Genomic DNA, 21,959 nt, shown 5'->3' with positions numbered 1-21,959 from the left:
CATGCATCGTATTGAAGTTAGCACATGGTACCCCTGATTCTCTGAGTTCCAGGTATGTCGCCAAGCATTTTTTGGTGAATTTTGTGATCCTGTATTTATTGTAAAGATATGGTGAACTGGCTGCTGTCCCTTTCCGCGAGGCCATGTTTGCTGCCTTCCAAGGTTGGGTGTTTGTATGAGAACCACACCTCTCGATGCCTCGCTTGACTCTAAGCCGCTATTCGGGGATTTGATTGGAGTGTGCTTGGTCGTTGTATTGCGTACCCGCAGCAGTGGCACTGAGGACGGCGTCTGATAGTCAAATTGTCCTCAACTAAACGATCTGTCGGATTGACGCCATTTGGGTTACCCGGTGATCCCTTGCATGAACAGCGACAGTAAAGCGCATACCAGTACTCCTATCCACAAAAAAAAAGAGGCGATTCTTGGACGAACAAGACAGGCAACCACTTGACCGGAGGGGCGTATTCCATGGTGTTTGGAGCTTTTTGCATAACACTGCATGTACTACTTTCGACTACCAGCCGCATCCGCCCACGTTGATATGCAAGGCCGGTGTTCGTGTTTGCTTGTGGGAGGTTCCCGCTGCAACGGGCAGATATAGGCGAGTCTGCCTTGTGAGGCAGCCTTAGGCAAACTTCAGGCTTTCAGGCACTCACGCACGGAATTTACCCCTCCTTCGTGGGACGACGTTCACAAAGAGGGGTATTCTGGAAATTTGCTCTGTTGTAGAATTACTAGGTGTATTTGCTCAGAAACCAGTGAGTGAAACTACTGTCGTTACCAGTCGTAAACGTATGGAGAAGAGTGAAAAAGGGACAAGAAATGACCAGCTATCATCGACCCAAGAAGTCTCTAGCTGAACTTGGAGAGCTGCATGCAAATATCCACCCAACCGCTTTATCCAATATAGAGCCATGCAGACCAGGGGGTATCATCGTGCGTATGCAGAAGCGACCCGTAAAATGAGGATATCGAACCACCAACGCCCATGATGACACCACCTCCCAAAGCATACAGATAGGACCGCCCAATCAACGCCCGAAATCGTATCTTCAAACGTATCAAATTGATGGATTATGACGACCCCATCGGCTGGTCCACCCGTGAAGCACACTGCGCCTTTGTAGGAACTAGCCGCGCCCAGCTATTTTTGATGTATTCCCTTAGAAGTATAGTCCCATCGGCGATTGATAGCTCCCATAGTTGCCTTGAGTATTCCTGTGCCGGTGAGCTCAGCGTTCCCGTCTCCAGTGAAAGGCACCGTGTCGACAATGTCCCGAGGAACTCCCAAGCCCTGGCTCTGCGCTATTTTGATAAGGCCATCATCAAGTTGCATGAGATGCTCCCTGGCACCAGGCTCTTTTCCGACCTGGAAGAACTGGATGCCAAGTTGGTATGCTTCTGCGTCTTTCTCGTCGAGCTTCCTGGCGGCGTTGATAATGGGAGTTTCAAGATCGTCGGATGGCACACCATCAGTGATGACGATGATGTTCATGGGCTTGATACTCTTGTCGAGCACGAATCGCTCGAGATAAGACTTGAGGATCTTGTTCAGGCGCTGACCGGTCGGTGTTGCACCCCTGGGACGCACCGTCTGAAAGATCTCGATGACGGTACTCGCTGATGTGACGTTTTTGTAAATGCTAGAGTCGGGGTGGTTAAGGAAGTAGATGTCGATTCCGTCCGCATCACGCTTGGTGCAGATCGGTGCAATCACTTCAAGAGCCTTGCCAGTCTCCTTCCAAGAGCGGCCGGCCATGGATCCAGAATCATCAATCAGAAAGACTGTATCGAAGCTTCGAAGGAAGTCATAGGGATCGTCTTCTTCGATATCGGTAGTCGGGGCTGGATGTACTGCGGGGGCATTCTGAGCTGGGCCTGGTGTATACGCCGGCGGGGCATCGCGGTTAGAACTAAAGGGATTCATGCTTGAGCTGTCTGGCAAAAGGTCAGCTTCAGGAAGAGCAATCGTAAAGTGGATGTATCATGTGGGGTAGTGCTTACTGGGTCTTCGTGTAGCAGGCGACGCCGAGTCAAACGGGCCGGGGTATGAGAACAGTGTAAGGCCACTGTCGCGGGATGCAGAGTTCCTCTTGTTCACCGGTGCACCTGTAGGCGCATTACCAAGCATCTGTCCAGCGCCTTCTGTGTCCCGTGGGCTATAGCTATTTGTCGACTTGGAAGACTTGCGGGTCGAAAAGGTCTTCTTCAATTTGTCAAACATACTTCCGGACTTTGATGATAATGGGTAGTGTTGAATGCAGGGAGTGACAGCGTAGGATAGAGAGTTGGCGTTGTCGAAATACTGAACGGTGGAAAGTGAGACAGACATTGGAGCAGTGGCCAACGTTAAAGTGGGTCGGAACAAACGGTAAGGACAGGTGAAAGGTAGTTTGAGAAGATTACCGGTGTCCTGGTGAAATAGAAGTGATGTTCCATGGTTCAGTGAATCTATATACTATTCACAACGAACACGATGCGAAAAGTCTATATGCGCCTTGTGTGTGCCTTACTATCGGCCTTGACCATCGATGTATTAGGCATGGAAGGAACACTTCGGGTAGCCGCAACCAGAAGTCATGGTGCTGCGCACAAGCTCAGGCTGATTGCATAGCCACCACAGTCTACGCTAAGACCCAACCACACCGCGACGTGACTCTTGCATAGCCGAGTAAACCTTGCAAGGGTCGGCTCGCAACCATCTAACTGTTCAAAGAACGAACCACGGGTAGAGGATGGGAAAAGAACCACTGCACGGAGTTCAATGAACATGCATCACAAGGGTGCAGGCACCGGGTTAACAAAGCGGGTCAGGCTGTCCCTCATCCAGCACCTCAAACGCGGGTAACGTTCCCTCCTTCCTGAATTCCGCGTGTTACTAGAAAAACTTAGTCCTAGCATCAAACACTTGATCGAGGCGTTTTGAGGCCATATCTGCATGAGGCCCAAAGGCCTCAAAAGCTGCCTTGATGATGTACTGTATCCTTAATACACGTCCCTCGCCGTCCAATCGCGCTCCACAGCCATGAAAAGATCCCTAACCGCCACATGCCTGCTGAGACAACTACTCGGTGTCCTCTGATGACTCTTACGCGCGACGGCATTGGTAAGCGCCCGATTACCCGTTAAAGACTTTGGGTGAGCCCACATGACCGGTCGCTTAGCTAGCTGCCAGGCATACTCACTGCGGTGGTTGTTCCAACATTCCGCGCAGATTCCAATATCTAGACTACCTGTATCGAGGCTGAGCTGATTTTGTATAAGGTCAAGAAGTGGGAGTATGCGTCCGCGCAGTCCGCAATGTCCGTGATTGCTATCGACCTGGTAGTTGGAACACTGGCGAAGTGATGATAGGAGTCGATCGATGTCGCCAAGGTAATACGTCGGCTCTGTGTTATCGTAGATTTTGCCTTGCAATCGTATAGTATCGATCTTGGAGAAGAAGCGAACCATCTCCCCTAGCTGAAACGAGTCGCATTGTAGCGATGTATCGTACCAGAGCTTGCATTGGCGTTCGCCAGACGTGTACAGCTTGAGGAAGTGAGCCTGTACAGAGTTGATGGTTTCCAGTATGTACTCTCGTCTCTGTATCAGCTCGTCTTCGACGCCGTTTGGTATGTCCCACCACAAGGCTTTTGTGTGGTCCTCCTCTGTCCCCGGTCGCCACTGGACTGAGTCGCGCATGATCAGATGCTTCGAATACCGCGTTACCCACGATGGATGATCGAAGAGGAGACCGACGAAGAGCTTCTGCCGTATCCTTTCTTCCGTTTGCGTTGGGGCTGGCTTGCCTCTCGACTTGGCATCGATGAGCTGCAGGTATTTTTTCCTTTGCATATGCTTCGACAAGCCCGCAACAGCATCGAATCGGTCGGCTACGACGGCGAGATTGGCGAGGTTGGCTATGGGCGGGTTCGTGACGGCAAGATCGAGGCCATGGATGGCGCGGAGGAAGTCTGCAACCAGGTTGCGGATCGAAGAGGCTTTGGCAACGGCCACACGGCCGACGTTGACGATGGCTATGTGAGGAAGCACGTGGGCAGGCGCATCTGCAATCTTGCTATAGCTACTCATGGCAAGTGCTTCCAAAGCGGCCGTCAGCCGCTGCCCTTCGTTGAAGCGGTCACTCAGCAGATTCTCAAAGTACCGCGAGTTCTGCTGCAGGGTCTTAGAGTCTACGCGATACGAGAAGCGCTGTCCGCCCTCTTCCTGGGCGACATCGAGGATGAGGTCGCCATCCGCCGCGATGACTAACGCATCCTCGTCGTCCGACATGGTTTGGGATTGGTGCTGTGAGGTCTCAAGGCGGATTTCCTCATGGGTAGGGCCAGAACATTATGGCTCGATGGGATGGCAATTCGCTTTCCGTGTGTTGGGTGAGGAAGAAATTGGGAGAGAGTGAGGTCACAGCCCGCCCGCAGCTGAAGGCTGAGCGGCGGCCGCTGCGGAACCAGCCAATGAGCGGAGGCTTGCCAGCTACGCCCAGTGGCGTTGGGCCGACAGCTAGGCGGCCTCTACACCACTTCACACCACAAGCAGACCATCACCATCCATCGCTATTTGCACTGCCGCTGCTTAGCTAGAGTCCCTAAGCAGGCTATTCTCTCGTTGTGGCGCAAAAGCTTTGGAGCACGTGACCTACATCCCATGAGGTAAGATATCATCACACTATCAATCATCATCAAGGCAAACTTGTAGTCAAAAGAAGTATTGATTTGAGCAACGTGACAACTCCACGCTGAATGCATATGCCGGGTATCCTATGCGAAATGGCCACTGATCTGACGCCCCCAAACCCATTACAAAAGAGATAGTAGCATGAGGAATACACCCCAGCCACACTGAGACCCAGTAACCGAAATCATGGCACAACTGCCTCCGCGACGTGGTTGACCTTCGTGTGTTGGCAGCGGCCAGCCACTTGTGCTTGTCTAGCACTTTCGGGAAGGAAGCTTCATCCTCATCCACTCATCGCCGACAATGGCATGACCCACGCGCGACTCAAAGAAGAGACGTTGCTTCTGTGCGCGTTGGACGTAGGTAAGACGACGCCTGTGTACCCTGCCCTTCTTGTCGCGTGTGTATTCGTACTTTTCTTCTCCCTGTACAGTCGTTAGTATGACGTTGTATCAAGACACAGATTAGAGGGGCACTTACGATAAGGGCCCAGAGGGACTGCTCTTCCGGGTTCATGTTGCAGTGGTAGGCTGGCTTGGGAAGGGGCTTCTCGCCGCTGAGCCGGCTGTAGATGCTGTCGACACTGGAGCGGACGGACAACATGGTGAAGTGTGTAATGGCTTTGAAGTGGGTCTCGAAGTGGTGGCTGGAACGCTCGCCGCGGACGGCTTGGGTGTACGTTACCGGACGAGCTCGAGGTCGTGTTTGTAGTCGAGGTATACAGGAGTGTGAAGTTGCAAAGGCATGAAGGAGGGACGGGTGAGTAGTTTTATGCGGGTGAGATTGTGCTGCACAGTGTTTGCAGCGCGAACCGTAGTTCGCTACGTTTGTTGAAAAAAAGCGGTGATTTTAATCGCGCAAATCGGTAAGCGGTACCGGCTTTGTGAGGACCGTGGACCACACGATGCAACCAACACATGCGCAAGGGATTCGTGTGGATTATATGTGAGCCGGCGGGCAGTGGAACGGAAACAGGTAAGCCTGGGGGCATCATGGGACACCCACGGGGTTCCCAGGTTAGTATGGCGCCAACCGCGATACGCGGGCAGTGAGATGTTCCAAGCCGCATGCCCAGCGCGGCCAGTCCAAAACGCATCTCCAACACTCTGACCTAACCCAACCACGAAGCTGCCGATCGAGTACAGATTGCACAACCAGCGGCCAGAGATTGCATCACAATAGTGCGCTTATCTTGGCGCGTCCCGCTACGCAACGTCGTTGCGCGGCGCCCAGAAACGCGGAGGCTTGTCGCGAAAAAGCGGCGGGCTACGACGACTTATATAAAGGACCGCGCACTGAATGTGAGGCGCAAGAGAGGATCTTCATGTCCAAGACTCTTGGCTGTGATCTACAGGTGAGGATGCGTGTAACGTGGAGCCAGATCGGGGCTTGGAGCTTGCGTGTGGGAGAGAGATCTGCGGAGGCTGGCGCACGAAAGGTTAGAACGGAGCGCCATCCCGCGTTCATCACAGAGCCTCCACGACGCATCAGTTCGGCCTGCGGCCTCTCCATCACCCTTTACCCCACGAAGTCATTGGTTCTAACTGGTATGGGATGATGGTTTAAACCTTACTGTCCCGGTTCAACGTGTCGCTTACCCGAACAATCAGCTTCTAATCTCCCAGTCCTGCAGCGTCCAAAAGTAACCTCTTCCAAGATTGCATGGCACGTCGTGATCGGCTTCTGGCTGTCACACGCGGCTTCCAAAGGTTGGCGCTGGTGCTTCGTGGTGACAAGGAGTGATGTGGCGGCAAGTGTTGACCCCTATCATACGCTTCCTTGTACTGCTGTACCTGGAGAACCATAGGGGCAAGCGCACTGCAAATCAATAGCTCTTGGCACTCTTAATGAACTAAGACGTGATGATCGTTATACACACACTCGCTGGAAACGTCACAAGCATCGGGACCATGCCCTTCTTCTCCTCTACCTTGGTGTCCTGTACATGCGCTGTTCGTATTACACATGGAAAGTCACGACTACAGAGTGACTTCTCAATCACCGAAACCGCTTGCGACATCGGAGCCCTCGCAAACGGGCTGAAAAGAGCATTCACTGTCCATGTTGGTGAAGCGTCAGGGCGTTGTAAATAATAGGCAGTCGTAGAGCGATGCTCGGCACAAGGCGGCCGACGTCGGAGGGGTTGCGATAGCGGGGCAAGGAATACTACTTCGTGGGGTAGCTTCACGAATCTTTGGCAAATCCTCGAGAGCGCGCAACCCCCTTTGTTGGATTCCAAGCATACTCAACTCATCATGACTGCCCACAATATTGTTGTCCTTGCTGGTAAGCCATAATTTGAAGTCCGTACAGCTGTGCGCTAATTCCATACAGGTGACGGTGTCGGCCCAGAGGTAGCAGCAGCCTTCGCACTTTCCCAATGCGCCTACTGACGCACACATCCAGGTCGTCGCCGAGGCGATGAAGATCCTCAAAGTCATCCAGAAACATACCGACAACACCTTCAACTTCAAAGAGCACCTTTTTGGAGGAGTAAGTTTCAAGCTATGACGTAGGGGACTTGTCTTACTAGTTCTAGTGTTCGATAGATGCACACAACAATCCTCTCACGGATGAAGCCCTCGAAGCCGCAAAGTCGGCCGACGCCATCATCCTCGGTGCTGTCGGCGGGCCGGTACGACCCTACAACTCCACACTCACCCGACGCCATCTGACAACTTGTATAGAAATGGGGAACCGGCAAGGTGCGCCCTGAGCAGGGAATCTTGAAACTACGCAAAGAACTCGGTACCTTCGGAAACCTGCGGCCGTGTTTCTTCGCCTCCGACTCGCTCATCGACGGCTCACCCCTAAAAGCCGACAACGTTCGTGGCGTAAAGTTCAACATCATCCGCGAGTTGACTGGCGGTATATACTTTGGCGAGCGAAAAGAAGATGAGGGTGATGGCAAGGCCATGGACACAGAGCCTTATAGCGTCGAGGAGATTGAGCGCGTCGTACGGTTAGCGGGTAGTCTCGCGTCTGTCGAGGACCCGCCTGTCCCGGTATGGAGTCTGGACAAGGCAAACGTTCTGGCGACATCGAGATTATGGCGGAAAACCTTTGAGCGCATCATGAAGGAAGAGTACCCAGAACTCGAGTCCGGCACCCACCTCATCGACTCGGCGGCTATGCTTATGATCAAGAGCCCAAGGGCACTGAATGGTGTCGTGGTAACGAGCAACTTGTTCGGCGACATCATCAGCGACGAAGCCAGTGTCATCCCTGGAAGTCTTGGTCTGCTTCCAAGTGCCAGCTTAGGTGGCATCCCAGACGGCAAGACCAAGCTTAACGGAATCTACGAGCCTATCCACGGTACGTTTTTTTTTTGTTGGCGCGCCGCTGCATCTACGCTTGCTTACAATCAATAGGTTCCGCACCCGATATCGCGGGCAAAGGCGTCGTCAACCCTATCGCAATGATCCTGTCCCTCAGCATGATGTTCAAGTACTCTTTATGTCAACCAGAGCTTGCGCTGAAGATCGATGAGGCCACCAAGATTGCCATCGACAACGGCATCCGAACACGCGATATCGGCGGAAAGTCAAGTACGGCCGAAGTCGGTGATGCGATCGCTGCGGAGCTAGAGAAACTTCTTTAGAAGTAGATTGGCCGCGAATAATATACCTCAATAAGCGTTAAGCGTGGACAATAGATCAGTGCATACGACCTCAACTAGCAACACGGAGAGGAGCCACGTCTCGCTTCAATTCGGAGTGTTCACTCTTGTCATACATATCAGGTCAAGCTCAAGATCTAGTATGTGTGAAAACACCAGGAGCAGTGACATTTTGCGGATCATGTCCGGGAGGGGTCCTCTTCGCGCTTCGAAATGCATTTGCTGTTTTTTTGAACCCGAGGAATGTCATATTTCAGCACAAGTTTACCATCGAGCTCATTGATGTGCGTCAGGATAACAAGATCGTTGTTCGTGGAAGACATGTCGTTGTCGGCACACAAGAAGGGATTGCCGATTACGTCCTTAGCGACGGCTTACTATTTACAGGGTAGCAGAGCATAAGTCGACGTTCATTAGCCGGCAAATCAACGTTGTGAAGCTGCTGGGCACATTGAAGTAAGTTAATGTCGAGCAAAAGTGCTCGTATACCAGTGTTACCAGCTGTCAATATCATCTTGTTCTATTGACTTGCCAAAATTGATCTTCCAAGCAGCAGTACCGAAGCAATACGTCCAGTGGTGCGATATGCGTTATCTCTCAGACGTTCGATGTGAACGGATTAGCAGCTAAGAAGATGGATGCGTGAAAGCAATGGAGGGTGTCATCCTACACCTGTCTCTATCTCGGCCAGCGGAACTTCAGCCTTGAGTACGAAAGAGGAGACTTAGTTATCCCTGTGTACACCTGTCTCATCCGCGCGCTGAACAGTATATACATTCAAGCATCGCACATTCCGATCGCCGAGTACGTGAACTCGTAGGGTACAATTTAGCGACATATCAGTGTATCACTGCACAGCTGGGCACTACCTTCGCTAAAGGAAAGTGAACAGTGAGGGAAATGGCAGACGGGCTCATGTCCGCTCTCTTCATGCTTTTCCATAATTCTCATGTCGGCGTATGCGGCAAAGGCTACATTAGTCTGGAAAACCGACTCGGTTGCCGGCTTTGAGACGAACCATGATGCACCTCAGAGAGTAGACTGCAGGTTGTGCCTCATTGCTTGGGACCGGAGAGAAAGACCATGAGATAGTAGGTGGGCGGGAGGAAAGCTGAGTTGTGAAAGTTCAGTGCTTGTGGATTTCAGGGTCTGCCGAAGGAACTCAAACATATTATCTCGGCCAAGACGCAATCAGACACATGTTTCTTCGCAATTATTTTCTTGTATGGATTTTGTGACTCATCGGTGTTCTGCGTTGGTATTGTTATGGGAGGTTATCTGAGACACACGGGCACCTGGTGGGTTGGGTAGCATCCTTGGGACAGGCTTTCGGAATCTGGAACAGAGTGCTACGACAAAGCATGCACACGAGACCTGACAAGCTACAACGCTAATAATACAACGGCGTCTTGTGATTGAATGATGTGCCGCCAACGGTCGTGCGTATTCCTCGGCGGGTGGGAGTACTGGATACCGACGGGAGCGACATCTTGCTCTGCTTTTTGGACAGAAGTCTGTAGACCGAGGGGAAAGCGACGCTAGGGTTTTCGAGATGGTGAAACTGACAAAGTCAATCTTACACATTCCGTGTGATTTGCTTCTCACACAGGAGTATGTATCACCTCTCGAGATGTTCAAGTACTGGGAAGAGCAGGTCCCTGAGTCTGTGGGCAGGATCATAGTGTTACAACCTTCGTGGGCGTCATAGCTGCAAGGCGCTTCACAGGCAGTTGTAAGATTTGCTTCTTTACTTCAACGGCTTGACGGTATGTCATTGGCTCACACCAGATTCCAGGGCATCCAACAAACGCCCCGGTAGACAAGTCGAGTATTAAAAGTGGGTTCTAGTGAAGAGGCATCCCGGGGTACCCGGGGAAGCGAGACAAGGAACATCTCGCCTGTCACTCACACTGGCGGCCCGCGATAGGTATCCGTGCAGATATCACTCTCCAATCGATGAGTTAGGTAGTGTTGGGGTGAAACACTCGGGCGGCTCGGGTTGGTGGAACTCGTTAGCTGTCCCACCAGGCGCTTCAAGGCAAGTCTGTGTTTGTCAGCCTGGCCCATCGAATGGCTGGTCGAAAATGGCGCGAGAATCCGTAATGTCAGAAGAAGCCTGGCTGAGATTGACGGGGTAGGTAATTTGGGAGCTGGGATGCTGCAAACGGTTTTCTCGGGTCAAGGGTGTTTCCAGTGAAAATGGAACCAGGATGCTGTCAAATATACCGTATGATGATGCCACCCAGGCACGTCTTTTCTGTCACAGTTGACGATGACGCCCGGTTTGAGGCCACGGCGAGGAGAGCCGATGCCATGGTAGCGGCCAAGCAAGCGGCGTTCTCCTGAAAGTCCTCGTGGAACCTGCCAGAGTCTTGACATTATTCAGGAGACCCTCCTCGTATTACGCTGCGTCCAACAAAACTGAATTTGGAAGTCGTGCCTAGATGCCGCCTTCGATGCCCAGTGCCGATATTCCCGAGGCTGTATAACCAGTTCTGGTGCGGGCGGATGCTTGGAAGCGCGTCACCAAGCTCCCCTGCAGCCTGCTGTGGGTACACGATGACACCCGTCCAGTTGAAGTGGTGAAAAGCTAGACGCAGGTATAACAATTGCGGAAGGCGGCAGGCGTCGCATGACGGCAGCCGCAGCCCGCCTCAACCGCAGCTTGTGGCAAACTGTGTTGCGCAGCGCTGCATTTGTTGACGACTATGTATACAGTATCGGAGCCCGTAACGGAGAACAGTCACAGAATGGGAAAGACAGCATTACAGTGAAAGCAAATATCGGCAAGGATTATCACGCGCACGTGGTTAGATGAAGCGAGCGATCTTATCGATATGACTTGATGTCGCGCCGATGCATTCCCTGCACGTCAGCCCGAGAACCGAAGAATTCTGAAGATCTCAGATGGTGAAACAAGGGCCTTCGGGTTCTTTGCTAATCATCACAAGATGGAGTTTAAACAGCAGGCAGAATCTCGTATGTGATTCCCCGCCCTAACGACCTTGGCAGGAACAAGCGCCGTTGCTACGCTCGAAAAAGCAAGACGTGAAACCAAGTCCGAAGCTCGTCAGCCAGGAACAGACAAAACACCTTTGCGGTGCTGAACGGAGCTGCTCCGAAACCCCACAGACTCCCGCGCTTCGCTGTTTCGAAACAGTAAGGCCAACTTCGTATCCGCACGTACGCGAGCTGGCCTTACGCACATTGGCCGCGGCCTGGTCAGGAGATGCCACTGCTGAGCAAATTCGACTAGCATGCTGGTCCCACAACGGCCTCGAGGCGCTTGAGAGTGACCGTGCTAAACGGGAACGTAGACGAGCCCGACGGTAGTCTTGGTCAGTCGTCAGCAGATGATATAAAGGATGAAAGCCGCCCGATGTGGAAGAGGCCATCACTCCCAGTGACACACAGTCCCTCCTGACAAGCTAGCCTTCGTCGTCATTCATTCTACACTTCACTCTTTTGCATTCGAAAACGCTGGGTCGTCTTCCTCTTATTCACTGGACTTTTTTGTTGCTAAATAGGGAACACTTCGACGCACTTCCTGTATTCACAGTGGAACATTGTTAACAGACCACCGTTGTGGAGCCACCAGCACTTGAAGTCTAGAAGTTCTTCATTTGATACCCCCCAAAAGTCACTCTTTACGTACACGGTCTTTACGAATCCACCAATAGACTCAACCATGTACACAAACATATTTTCTGTGCTCGCCCTGGCTGGCGCTGCTCATGCCCATATGTCCATGTACTACCCGGCTCCTCTAGGAGGCGCCCCTTCCATCAACCCACAATCTACGGAGCTGGACCCACAGTTCAACTACCCGCTTGGCTGCTGCGGCCCCGATGGCGGTGACAGTAAGCCCTCTCCTGGCCTTTGCCGTGGCCATCTTGACAAGTTCGACACCGAGGATGCTACTGTTACCTGGCAGCCTGGTCAAGACGCCTACTTCCAACTCACCGACTACGATTACGATCCCGAGGCACCTGGCGGCACCCACTATGGGGGCTCTTGCCAGGTTGGCTTCTCCACCGACAAGGGAAAGACATGGAAGATGGCCGCCTCATACCACGGCGCTTGCCCGCATGCCACCGAGGATGGATCTCCCGAGGCCCAGACCTTCGACTTCAAAGTCCCCACCAACATGCCAGAAGGCGATGCCATCTTCATCTGGGTCTGGCTCAACCGTGAGCACGAGGCCTTCGAGAACTGTGCCAAGGTCCACATCGGTGGATCCGGTTCCAGCTCTGGCTCTGGCGATACCAGTGAGCCCAATGAACCATCACAGTCTGCAACTCAGCCTGAACAACCCGCTTACTCTGAGACTGAGCCCGAAGAGACTCCCGAGCCAACCTACGCACAGCCTGAGGCACCTGCTGAGGACGAAGAGGAAGAAGATGATGGTGAGCGATACGAGCAGCCACCGGCCCCTACTCCTGTTGAGAACGGCCCACCGGCTGTTGTCGTTACCACTGTTGTAGCGACCACCATCTACGAGCAATACCAGGCTACAGAGACACCCACAGCCGAGCAGAGCGACAACTCTGATCGCGGTCACTGGTGGAACCGTCCTCACAAGGAGGTCAAAGCGAACACCCGCCGCTATGCAGTAGACGGTTCGAGCTGTGAGTGCCGCCGCGACGAGCTTACTCTCGCAGCCCGTTGCGCTTGCGATTCTACCAACAAGGCCATTGAACGCAAGGCTCTGCGCATGCATCGCCGCACTTTCTACAAGCGTGTCGATGCTTGCGACTGGAACTCTGCACCTGCCATGGAGGTCTCGTACTATACTCCCGATGCCAACTGCGCACCCGGTGCGAAGGACCGCATGCCTGAGAGCGACACTTTCGAGCTAGGCTGGGACGTCAACTGCGGTGTCGTCGAGGGCCAGAGCGAGTATGAGATCAAGATGATGAGCTGCGACATGTACGGTTAGGTGTGTCGGTTTAGGTCCATATTTCCTCACACCTTATCTTTCACTTCTTCACTTTCGTTCATCATGTTCCTGAACGCTGGGATACGTTTTAATTCTTCTTGAAGCACAGTGGGGATGACCCTATGCTTCCAAACTTTTACACATTAGATTCGGGATGGATTGGCGTTTTCGTCACACATGGGAGGCTTCACGACATTCACGCACATAACTTATGACGGTTGGGCTGCGTCAGAGCCTGAAGGGACACATTGTAGAGCACTGGCAACACTGCAAACAATTGATCACTTTCGCAACTAGACAGACTTCACATTGTATGAAGTCGTGCACTGATACTTATTACAATTACTTCATTGGTGACTACTCAAGGTTCCACAGTCATCCTCTTGGGTGCAAACCAGGAGAAATATCATTGCTACACTCGTGCCAGATTGAGGGACAGAGGAGCATCTAAGACGACTGTCCACCCTTCCTGCCGGCCTCCTTAGCCTTCTCACTGCCGGGCTCGAAACTGCCAGATGAGGCCTTGCCACCCATAGAGGCGATGTCGTGTTCTGTAGTAATGTCAATCCTAGCTATTTAGTATACAGATGTACACTTACGCTTGTCAGCATCCATAGATGCGAAACCGCTGCTATGGGAGTGCTCTCCACCTTTCTGTGCTGCGGCCTTGACTTCGTCCTTGGGACGGTTCGCAAAGTTTCCGGGGTTGTCGTTGCCAGACATTGCTTGGTTTGTGCGAGTGGGTTGAGACAGGTATTTATGTATGATAAGGTCGATAGTCGTCTCGGATTAGAAAGATGCTGCTGTGCTCACCAGTAACCTATCGACTGAGCAGTTTATATGCCAAGGTCTCCAGGTCAGGATCGTCTATATGTCGTCAGTGCTCCATCACAACAATTCGCATATTACTATGATGAAATTGCATCTTTGTTCGACGGCTACATCACACGTTGCGCAGACATCCAGCCACATGCAATTTACCCGCATCCACATAGTTGCGTACAACGCGGTGCTTAGCCTCGGCTATGTCATGATGGTAGTGAATGACATAAGAAAAAGCCTCTCGCGGTACTCAATGTCGTAGTGGAGAGGCTGACGACATGACGTGACCATTTCGTTAGTCGCTAGCACGGACGCGTCTCAAGGATCGCGTTGATGATCGATTATCGGACCATGGTGGACGTTTTGGATGGAGTGTAGACAACCAAATGGTCGCAGGTATATTTGTACTATTTAGATGTAATTGTCATGAGATTAGGATGATAGTCCTGAACAACTCGTGTGATGTGCGCTAGGCCGATTGCGAGATGTCACGTGACAGCGCGAAAGCGCGCAAAGTAGTCAGCGTCGTCTAAGTAGGGCAATACTCCTAAGTGAACAAGCCAATACACTTCCTCGATAGGAATGCTGAGGTGTATGGGAACTGGAGAGCGGATGAAACATGTGAGCATGGCTGGTGAGACTGGTGAGAAGATTCGATTGCACATACCTGCGTGGTATGACCGCGAATTCGCGCTCTAAAGTGTTTGAGATATACAACAAATACATTTCAACATGGATAGCGGGGAACAATAGACACGAAAGATCTTGACTGATGAATCCCAAACAACGCCAGCGTCCAAGTCATCATCGTAACCAAGTGACTCCAATATACACCGACGGAATTACACCCTCTTGACCCCATATTTTCATTGGGATCTCCATATACCCAAGTCTGATCCCAACCTCGCGACCGGTACCTCGTATCCAAGACCCTTCATAGCACGTACGATAGGAGGCCAGGTATTCTATTCCTGTGTCTTTCCCCCACCCATGCGCTCGATGTTGGACAGTAACCTGCTCTTCCCACCACTTTGACTCCGGTTCAAACCGGGAGCACCTTGGAACTTAAGGCCACCTGGTGCGCGAAGTCCAGATGGTTTAGCGATTCCACTGCCGGTACGCTCGTTCATGGCACCTAGACGGTCACCCATCGCACTGCCGGGACGTCCACCGCCAAGTGCGGATCCGGGGCGTGAGGCACCGGGGCCACCGGCCAGAAAACCCGTGTTGCGCATTGCTTGCTGAGGCGGCGCTTGCTGTTGAGGGGCAGCAGGTGCGGAGCCCATTTGTGAGCGGCGAAGGTCTTCTTGTTGCATCTCTTCCATCTTTTCTCCGCACATGGAAAGCATCTGTTCGGCGGCCGCTACGAGCTCGCCTTTCTCGATGCGCTCAGCTTCAAGGTCTTCAACAAGGGTATCGTGGGATTTGCGAAGAGACTGAAGTTCCGACTGAAGACCGGCGAGTCTAGCCTTGAGGTTCTCGATTTCAGCTCTCTGCGCTTCTAGCATCTGAGCGTCTTCGGCGTTCCGTGTGTTCTTTGAGGGAGATACTCCTTGGCTCTCGTCCCTGGCGTCGTGCTGGCCTGGATTGATCCTACTGAAAGTATTGTCACGCTTCTTCTCTGCGTCTTCCACTTGCCGTTCGAGACTAGCAATCTGCGCCCGAAGCTCTTTGCACTTTTCGTCGGCCTTCTTCTGGTAATTGTCCTTGAGGGCTTTGATCTTCTTCTCGTGTTTAGCCTTGTAGGCTGTGTGCAGGTCGCGTGCAATCTCATTGACCTTCTCTGCAATAGCAGATTGGCATTCGAGTTCTGAGTAAACCTTCTTGTTCTCATCGCCCTCATCGTTGTTGATAAACGTCGTCATGTCGACGTTCTTGCTTTCAGCCTCGATGACCTTGGTTTCAAGCTCAGACGAGCGGCTCTCTGCATCATCAGCACGCTTCTCTGCATCGGCCAACCTCGCTAGGAGGTCTTCGCGCTCAGCATCGTTGCGTGCCATCTCGGCCTGGACGTCCTGCAGCAGTTTCTGAACCTCTTCGCCTTTTGACTTCCAGTCAACCATTTGTGTCTCTGCATATTCGCGAGCTGAGCGTTCGTCACGGACGGTCTCTTGGGCTTCGCCAACTCGGCGTTCAGCATCGGCAATAGCTTTGGAAAGAGCGTCGATCTCAGCTTCTTTTCCAGACAAGCTGGCGGTGAGAGACGACACCTGAGACTGAAACTGGGACTTTACAGACTCAAGCTCTCGGATGGTGACAGTAGGTAGCGATCGTGGTGTAGGCGGCGGAGGCAGCTCAAAATCCAACAGATTCAACATTTGGCTCCTCTGGCTGGGTGTTGCAGGTACTTGCGACCCACCCTTGGCCGGCGATCGCTGGTCCCGGTAATAGGAGCGGAGGTTTGGCTCTGTGATAGACTTGCTAGGCGAATTGCGCCCACGTCCGGGTGACGCACGGCGGGATGAAGAGAAGGATTCAATCTGGGCGGTGAAGTCCAAAAGTAGATTTGTGGTATCGTTATCGTTATATGCGCGCCGTGGCGTAGGACTGGGAGTGCGTTCGGACCGTCGGACCGTCGAGGGTGTCATTTGAGGGCGAGCGCGAGGTGTAGCCTTTCAAATTGTTAGTATGCTACGTGAGATCAACAGCACATAGACTTACATCTGGCATGCCGCTCTTTGCTGGGCTCTGTTTCAGGGATGCGAATTTCGTCATATCGATCCCCGGCATCTCTGAGAAGTTGCTGAAGCAGGTATCATCGATGTCCAAGGATGTTGGCTCTGGCCCGTCTGGATTGAAGTCTGTGTTGTCCATGCTCAGATCGATCTCAAATTCGTGGCCTCGAGATGTTCGCTTTCTGGGTGTTTCGCGAGTTTTGAAGTTGCTATCCTCCATGAACTTCATCGCGGTAGTCAAGCCCTCGTTGTCGCGGAGCGGAGACTCTTGGTGAGAAGAGGCCGGTCGCTTTGACGGTGTGACCGATGTTTGCCGCTGATATGTATGGGTTGGCTTGCGCTGGACCGTTTCGGGCGAAGGTACGCGTGACGATTTCGAGGGCGATTGGCTTTTGTAGGAGTGGCTACTCATTGCGGACCCGCGTCGCTCGGTAGCAATCTCCTTGATGGGCGAGATGTTCTTCTGGGGAGTCTGTCGATCCGCACTGCCAGTTTTATGTGCCGGGTCTTCAAAGTCGTCCATCAAATTCTTTGCTGGCAGTGTCTTCATTGGGCTTGTGCGCTCCTTCAACCCAAATTTCTTCTCGGGAGACACTCTGAAAGCGGATTGGGGTACGCTGTCCTCAAAGTCTATTAGCGGCTTCACCGGTGTGGCTGCTGCTCCAGGGGCAATGTTCTCCTGGTCTTGGACTCCGATGTGTTCGACGAAAGGCGACGAGGGCGGATCGTTGTACGCCATATCAATATCGTCGACGATGATGTTGTCAGAGTAAGTATTGAGCTTCTCCGGCGAAACATTCGACATTGGTTCCGCCATGTTTGCGATTCGGGAAATGCGGTGTCTGGTGTTCGCCGGAGCGCGCAATTGTGTGTTGTGGTTGCTTGTTTACAGTCCGTGCGCGCTGGTTGCCCCTTCCCCATCCGGTATCCCCCGTTTTGGCCGAACCCCAACCACCATCTGCGGCGCGGTATGTATGTTGCAAGTACCGTCATCGCGAAACAACAGGACGTTACATTATGCTACTCAAATCCACATAGACAAAATCTATTACCAAAGTTTTGTGTCTTGCATGTTTATGCACATCATTGCAACCAAATATGTGATGTATTTCAGTAGTTAATTGCTCCTCGTAATGCACCCGCCAATCTTTGATACTCTTTCAACAGCTCGTCAACCTCCTTCAACTTCAACTCCTGGGCATCTTTGGCTTCCAGAAAGCGCTTCACTGGTGGTGTGGTCTTCTTCAGTTGCTCCAAAGCAGCGATCGCTCTGGCACCCTTTTCATCTACTGATGGCAACTCGTTCGTGGCTGTACGACTGAGTGGTTCTGGGGAAGGCGATGCTTTCGCCTGTTCCTGGCCCGGTGAGGGGAGAACAGGTGTACTATTATTACTCACAGCGCGCGCAAAGCGAGGCAGTACATTCATGCTGGGAAAGCGGTTTAAGGGGTTAAAGTTGTTGCCCATATTCCGCAGAGAATCCACCGCGGAGGTGTTGCCAGGCGTTGGAGGATCTGCCTTGATCGGAGCTGGTGACGGTGTCTTCTCCTCTACGCTCTGGCCTGGGGCGAATGCAACGCGCCGCCCACTGTTGCTACCGCCGGACTTGGTAGAATCGACGCTGCGATCTCTGATCTGCCTCCTACCAGCAAAGAGATCAGCCATTTTGGCATCGAGTCCTCTGCTAACTGGAGCCTCTGTTGGCTCATCACCCTGCACTGAACTTGCTGCACTGACACTCAAGCTGTCTTCATCGCGCTCTGCGCGAGTTGGGGAGCTCACGAGCTTCCTTGCATCTTCCAGTGTCTTGGGAAGTACTGGCTGTTCTTGCACAGGGCCATCGGGATTCTTCTCCTTTAGACCACCAAAGAAGAATTTGAAGCTGGTGTCCAACGTGTTGTTGATTCTCCCAAGCGCCTGGTCAGCAGAGTCAAGAATCGAGTCCCGAACGGCATCAGAGGCAGCCTCGATCTTGTTGGTCTGTGTTTGTATAAGGTTACTCAAGCGACGCTGAGCTTTGGTGGTCGTTGGGCTGGAGGGTTCTTTGGGAATTGTCTTGGAGATGGGCGTGGCTGGGGTCTGGATGAGATCTGGCGCATCCGAAAGTCCAAGAGGCATTGGGGTGATCTCGGATTTGGGAGTTGAAGGTCTGGAATCTGGTTTTGCGGGAGTGACTTCGTCGGCGCGCAATGAAGAAAGATCGACGGTTTCCAGGAATGAGATGGCTGCCTCGAGATTAACCAAGCAATATGCAGTCTCACCATCCATGCGAGTTGAACCGCGGAAACGATGGATGAAGTTTAGATCGCTAATTACGTTCAAGTTGACGGGTGGCATAGTAATGAGGGCGTAAATGAGGGTTGGCAGGATTTCATCAGCAGATGAGGTCGAAGGGAATATCTTGGACAGAGCTTCGACAATAGACTTGTGGGCAGCAGTCAAATGTTGGACCTTGCCCAGCGGGTACTTCTCCTCATTCATCTTCAGGATGTCTTCGCGTGCTGCAGATAGGTACTCGCGGATCTCGGGCTCCTTCTCCTTGGCTTTCTGGCGCTCTTCCTCAGTCAACTCCTCGCCAGTCATCAGGAGTTCCTTTAGACCAATGCCGACGAGGGAGAGAGCAGCTGTGCGTGATCTGAGTTTATGATCCCTTTCCTCGTCATCGGTACTCCTGTGCCGCCATATCCTCTGGTAGACCTTCTCGCATACGGCGCGCTCGACAGCCTCTTCTAGTGCGAACCGCTTGAGCTCGAGCGACCTGCGCGCTTTCTTGCGGTCGGCCATTTCAGTGGCACTGAGCATTTGTTGTTCCCCTGACGGGTCGCTACCCTTTCTTATCGACGATGGCTTGCTCGACGAAGCCGACGCTTTCTTCGCATTCGCGACATAGTTGTCGCTCGTTAGGCGAGCAGAGAGAGTTGCTATGTGTGTGCTTATTTTGGCGGACGCGCGTCCGTAGAAGTCTTGGAAGAGGTCGGCGAGAGCTTCGGCGGACAGAGGGGTGGGATGCACTTTGGCTGTGAGGGATTCGAGGAATCTAAGGGCGTTACTATCAGAGGAGGATGCACGCTATGGACAGCAGAAGGTACCTCTCTGTCAAGCTACGGATCTCGATAGGCAGCTCCTCGAAAGTGTCGGGCACTTTGGGCTCTTCGCTGTCTTGGTGCTCGTCCTCGTCCTCCTTCTTTGCAAACACGTCGCCGTCAGGGTTCTCGTCTTCCTCGGGCACCATGGCAGCCTTGAGCGGATCGAGCATGTCTGACGCATTCGGTCCTTGCAGCGTATTCGCTCGGCTGCGCGCGAGGGGGCTCTTGGGGGCAGAGTCGAGGCGCGTGAAGGAGCGTGAGGGATGCAGGTTTCTAGGCCGGTCGGCCATGGTGTTATTGCTGCACAGGGTCTAATGGAAATCTAAAAGTGTCGTGTGCCTGCATTGGGAGGAGGCTGCTGTGAAACCGTGCGTGGACGAAGCGCATGTGTTCACGTCATGCGGCAGCACGGCACTCCCGAGGGAACCGAAAGTCGCGGGTGAGCAGTGCAATGTGTTGAACGATTGTGCTTACTAGCGGGTGACGGAAGCGGGCGACAGGGCGAAGAGGCGCCGTCTTGGTGGTGGTGATGGAGCTATGGGGGAGCTCCCCGCACGGCGCGCACGTGAAAAGGAGCTGGGCGGGCCTGGGGTCAAGTGAACCATCGATCGTCATCGATGTCCGACGGAGGCAGCCATCTCAGTTGGCGCCTGCTAACGCCTCCTCTGCGCAGGTTGCTCGTTGCAACTCCCCCTCTTACAACCAGAGATCCACCATGCGACGCCCAAGACCCTGCCCCTCCGCCTCGCGCGTGGCTGCTTCCTTCCTGCTGGCGTTCGTCGCCGCAAGCGTTGCGAGCGCGGCCGACATGCCCGTGATGCCGCCGCCGCCTCTCCCGCACAGCACTCCCCACGCCGACAAGGACTTTACGCTGCGCCACATCTTCCACCACGGCACCTACAGATACCCCGAGCTGCACCGGCGACTCGATGTTCCAGAGCACGCCGCAGTATGGACCGCCCCCGACGACGACGCGGCCAGTCGCGAGCCCGTGCCGCGGTTGCGCGTCAAGTCCGAGGCCATGAGCATACAGCGCCTGGCCGATAGGAGCAAGGAAACCATCACCGGCATACTGGAGTGGGGCCGCATCACTGGGAGAGGCGTGGAGCTGCCGGAAGAAGACTGGACTATCGACGAGATAGCAGGCCCCAACGTGACGGACCGCGAGACCGTCCTGAGCTTCGCCCGCATGGCCTCGGACGCCTACGTACTCGAACCCGGCACGGGAGAGTGGGAGCCTGTGGGCGGCGGCTTCAACTACACAGAAGACTTTGGCTGGGAATCCGACGGTCTGCGCGGGCACATCTTCGCCGACACCGAGAACTCGACAGTCGTCATAGGCTTGAAGGGCACGTCGCCTGCCATGTTCGATGGCTCCGAAACCACTACCAACGACAAGATCAACGACAATCTGTTCTTCAGCTGCTGCTGCGGCCAGGGTGGACAGTACTTGTGGCGACAGGTCTGTGACTGCCAAACGTCGGCCTACACCTGCAACTCTACCTGTCTAGTCACTGCGCTGCGAGAGAAGAACCGCTACTACTACGCTGCACAGGACCTATACCACAATGTCACAGCACTATATCCGGATGCTGAGATCTGGATGGCCGGACACTCCCTCGGTGGTTCTGTTTCGTCCTTTCTTTCCCTTACATTTGGACATCCGGCCGTCACATTCGAGGCTGTGCCCGAAGCCATGCCAGCGTCGCGCCTCGGGCTACCCGTTCCCTCTGGCCACCAAATCGGTTCCCTACAGCAGCGCAAGTTCACCGGCGGTTTTCACTTTGGGCATACCGCAGACCCCATATACATGGGAGCGTGTAATCAGGCCACCAGCGCCTGCACCATTGGCGGATATGCTCTGCAGAGTGTCTGTCACACCGGGCAGAAATGCGTATACGATACAGTCAAAGACTTCGGCTGGCGCATGGGCATTGGCACCCACAAGATTGTCGAAGTCATCAGAGACGTTATACTCAAATACGATGCGCCTCCTAAATGTGAGGCTTACGTTGATTGCACTGACTGCTATATGTGGGAGTACTTTGAGAGCAACGGCACCGAGACTACCACTACCAGGAGCTCAAAGCCGACGGCCACATCAACATCAACCAGGTCCAGTCGCACAAGAACTGAAA

At 53.3% G+C, this 21,959-nt stretch overlaps 8 protein-coding genes across 8 annotated transcripts; 3 read left to right on the top strand and 5 right to left on the bottom strand.

The window, feature by feature from the left end:
- Positions 1–1,147: 1,147 nt before the first annotated feature.
- J4E86_003493 (uncharacterized protein) lies at positions 1,148–2,335 on the bottom strand (the record flags this gene model as incomplete). The annotated part of the gene is made up of 2 exons (XM_051444046.1): positions 1,148–1,875; positions 2,008–2,335. The coding sequence occupies 2 exons, from the start codon at positions 2,333–2,335 to the stop codon at positions 1,148–1,150; spliced, it is 1,056 nt and encodes a 351-aa protein (XP_051305541.1).
- A 653-nt stretch (positions 2,336–2,988) lies between these two features.
- Positions 2,989–4,278, bottom strand: J4E86_003492 (uncharacterized protein; the record flags this gene model as incomplete). Its single annotated transcript, XM_051444045.1, has 1 exon — positions 2,989–4,278. One exon carries the CDS (start codon positions 4,276–4,278, stop codon positions 2,989–2,991), a length of 1,290 nt encoding a protein of 429 aa, XP_051305540.1.
- Positions 4,279–4,934: 656 nt separating this feature from the next.
- Positions 4,935–5,283, bottom strand: J4E86_003491 (uncharacterized protein; the record flags this gene model as incomplete). Its single annotated transcript, XM_051444044.1, has 2 exons — positions 4,935–5,105; positions 5,161–5,283. 2 exons carry the CDS (start codon positions 5,281–5,283, stop codon positions 4,935–4,937), a joined length of 294 nt encoding a protein of 97 aa, XP_051305539.1.
- A 1,652-nt stretch (positions 5,284–6,935) lies between these two features.
- Positions 6,936–8,281, top strand: J4E86_003490 (uncharacterized protein; the record flags this gene model as incomplete). The annotated part of the gene is made up of 6 exons (XM_051444043.1): positions 6,936–6,966; positions 7,015–7,034; positions 7,087–7,173; positions 7,220–7,315; positions 7,368–7,995; positions 8,052–8,281. 6 exons carry the CDS (start codon positions 6,936–6,938, stop codon positions 8,279–8,281), a joined length of 1,092 nt encoding a protein of 363 aa, XP_051305538.1.
- Positions 8,282–11,987: 3,706 nt separating this feature from the next.
- On the top strand, positions 11,988–13,238 carry J4E86_003489 (uncharacterized protein; the record flags this gene model as incomplete). Its single annotated transcript, XM_051444042.1, has 1 exon — positions 11,988–13,238. The coding sequence occupies one exon, from the start codon at positions 11,988–11,990 to the stop codon at positions 13,236–13,238; it is 1,251 nt and encodes a 416-aa protein (XP_051305537.1).
- Positions 13,239–13,685: 447 nt separating this feature from the next.
- Positions 13,686–13,961, bottom strand: J4E86_003488 (uncharacterized protein; the record flags this gene model as incomplete). The annotated part of the gene is made up of 2 exons (XM_051444041.1): positions 13,686–13,789; positions 13,838–13,961. 2 exons carry the CDS (start codon positions 13,959–13,961, stop codon positions 13,686–13,688), a joined length of 228 nt encoding a protein of 75 aa, XP_051305536.1.
- A 1,064-nt stretch (positions 13,962–15,025) lies between these two features.
- J4E86_003487 (uncharacterized protein) lies at positions 15,026–17,552 on the bottom strand (the record flags this gene model as incomplete). The annotated part of the gene is made up of 2 exons (XM_051444040.1): positions 15,026–16,672; positions 16,722–17,552. 2 exons carry the CDS (start codon positions 17,550–17,552, stop codon positions 15,026–15,028), a joined length of 2,478 nt encoding a protein of 825 aa, XP_051305535.1.
- A 2,984-nt stretch (positions 17,553–20,536) lies between these two features.
- On the top strand, positions 20,537–21,957 carry J4E86_003486 (uncharacterized protein; the record flags this gene model as incomplete). Its single annotated transcript, XM_051444039.1, has 2 exons — positions 20,537–21,832; positions 21,901–21,957. The coding sequence occupies 2 exons, from the start codon at positions 20,537–20,539 to the stop codon at positions 21,955–21,957; spliced, it is 1,353 nt and encodes a 450-aa protein (XP_051305534.1).
- Between the last annotated feature and the right edge of the window lie 2 nt (positions 21,958–21,959).

Source organism: Alternaria arbusti, assembly GCF_024043155.1.
Source record: "Alternaria arbusti strain BMP 1465 chromosome Unknown scaffold_3, whole genome shotgun sequence".
NCBI lineage: Eukaryota > Fungi > Ascomycota > Dothideomycetes > Pleosporales > Pleosporaceae > Alternaria > Alternaria arbusti.
Note: the sequence above shows the minus strand (reverse complement) of the source record. Positions and strands in the feature narration are given on the sequence as shown.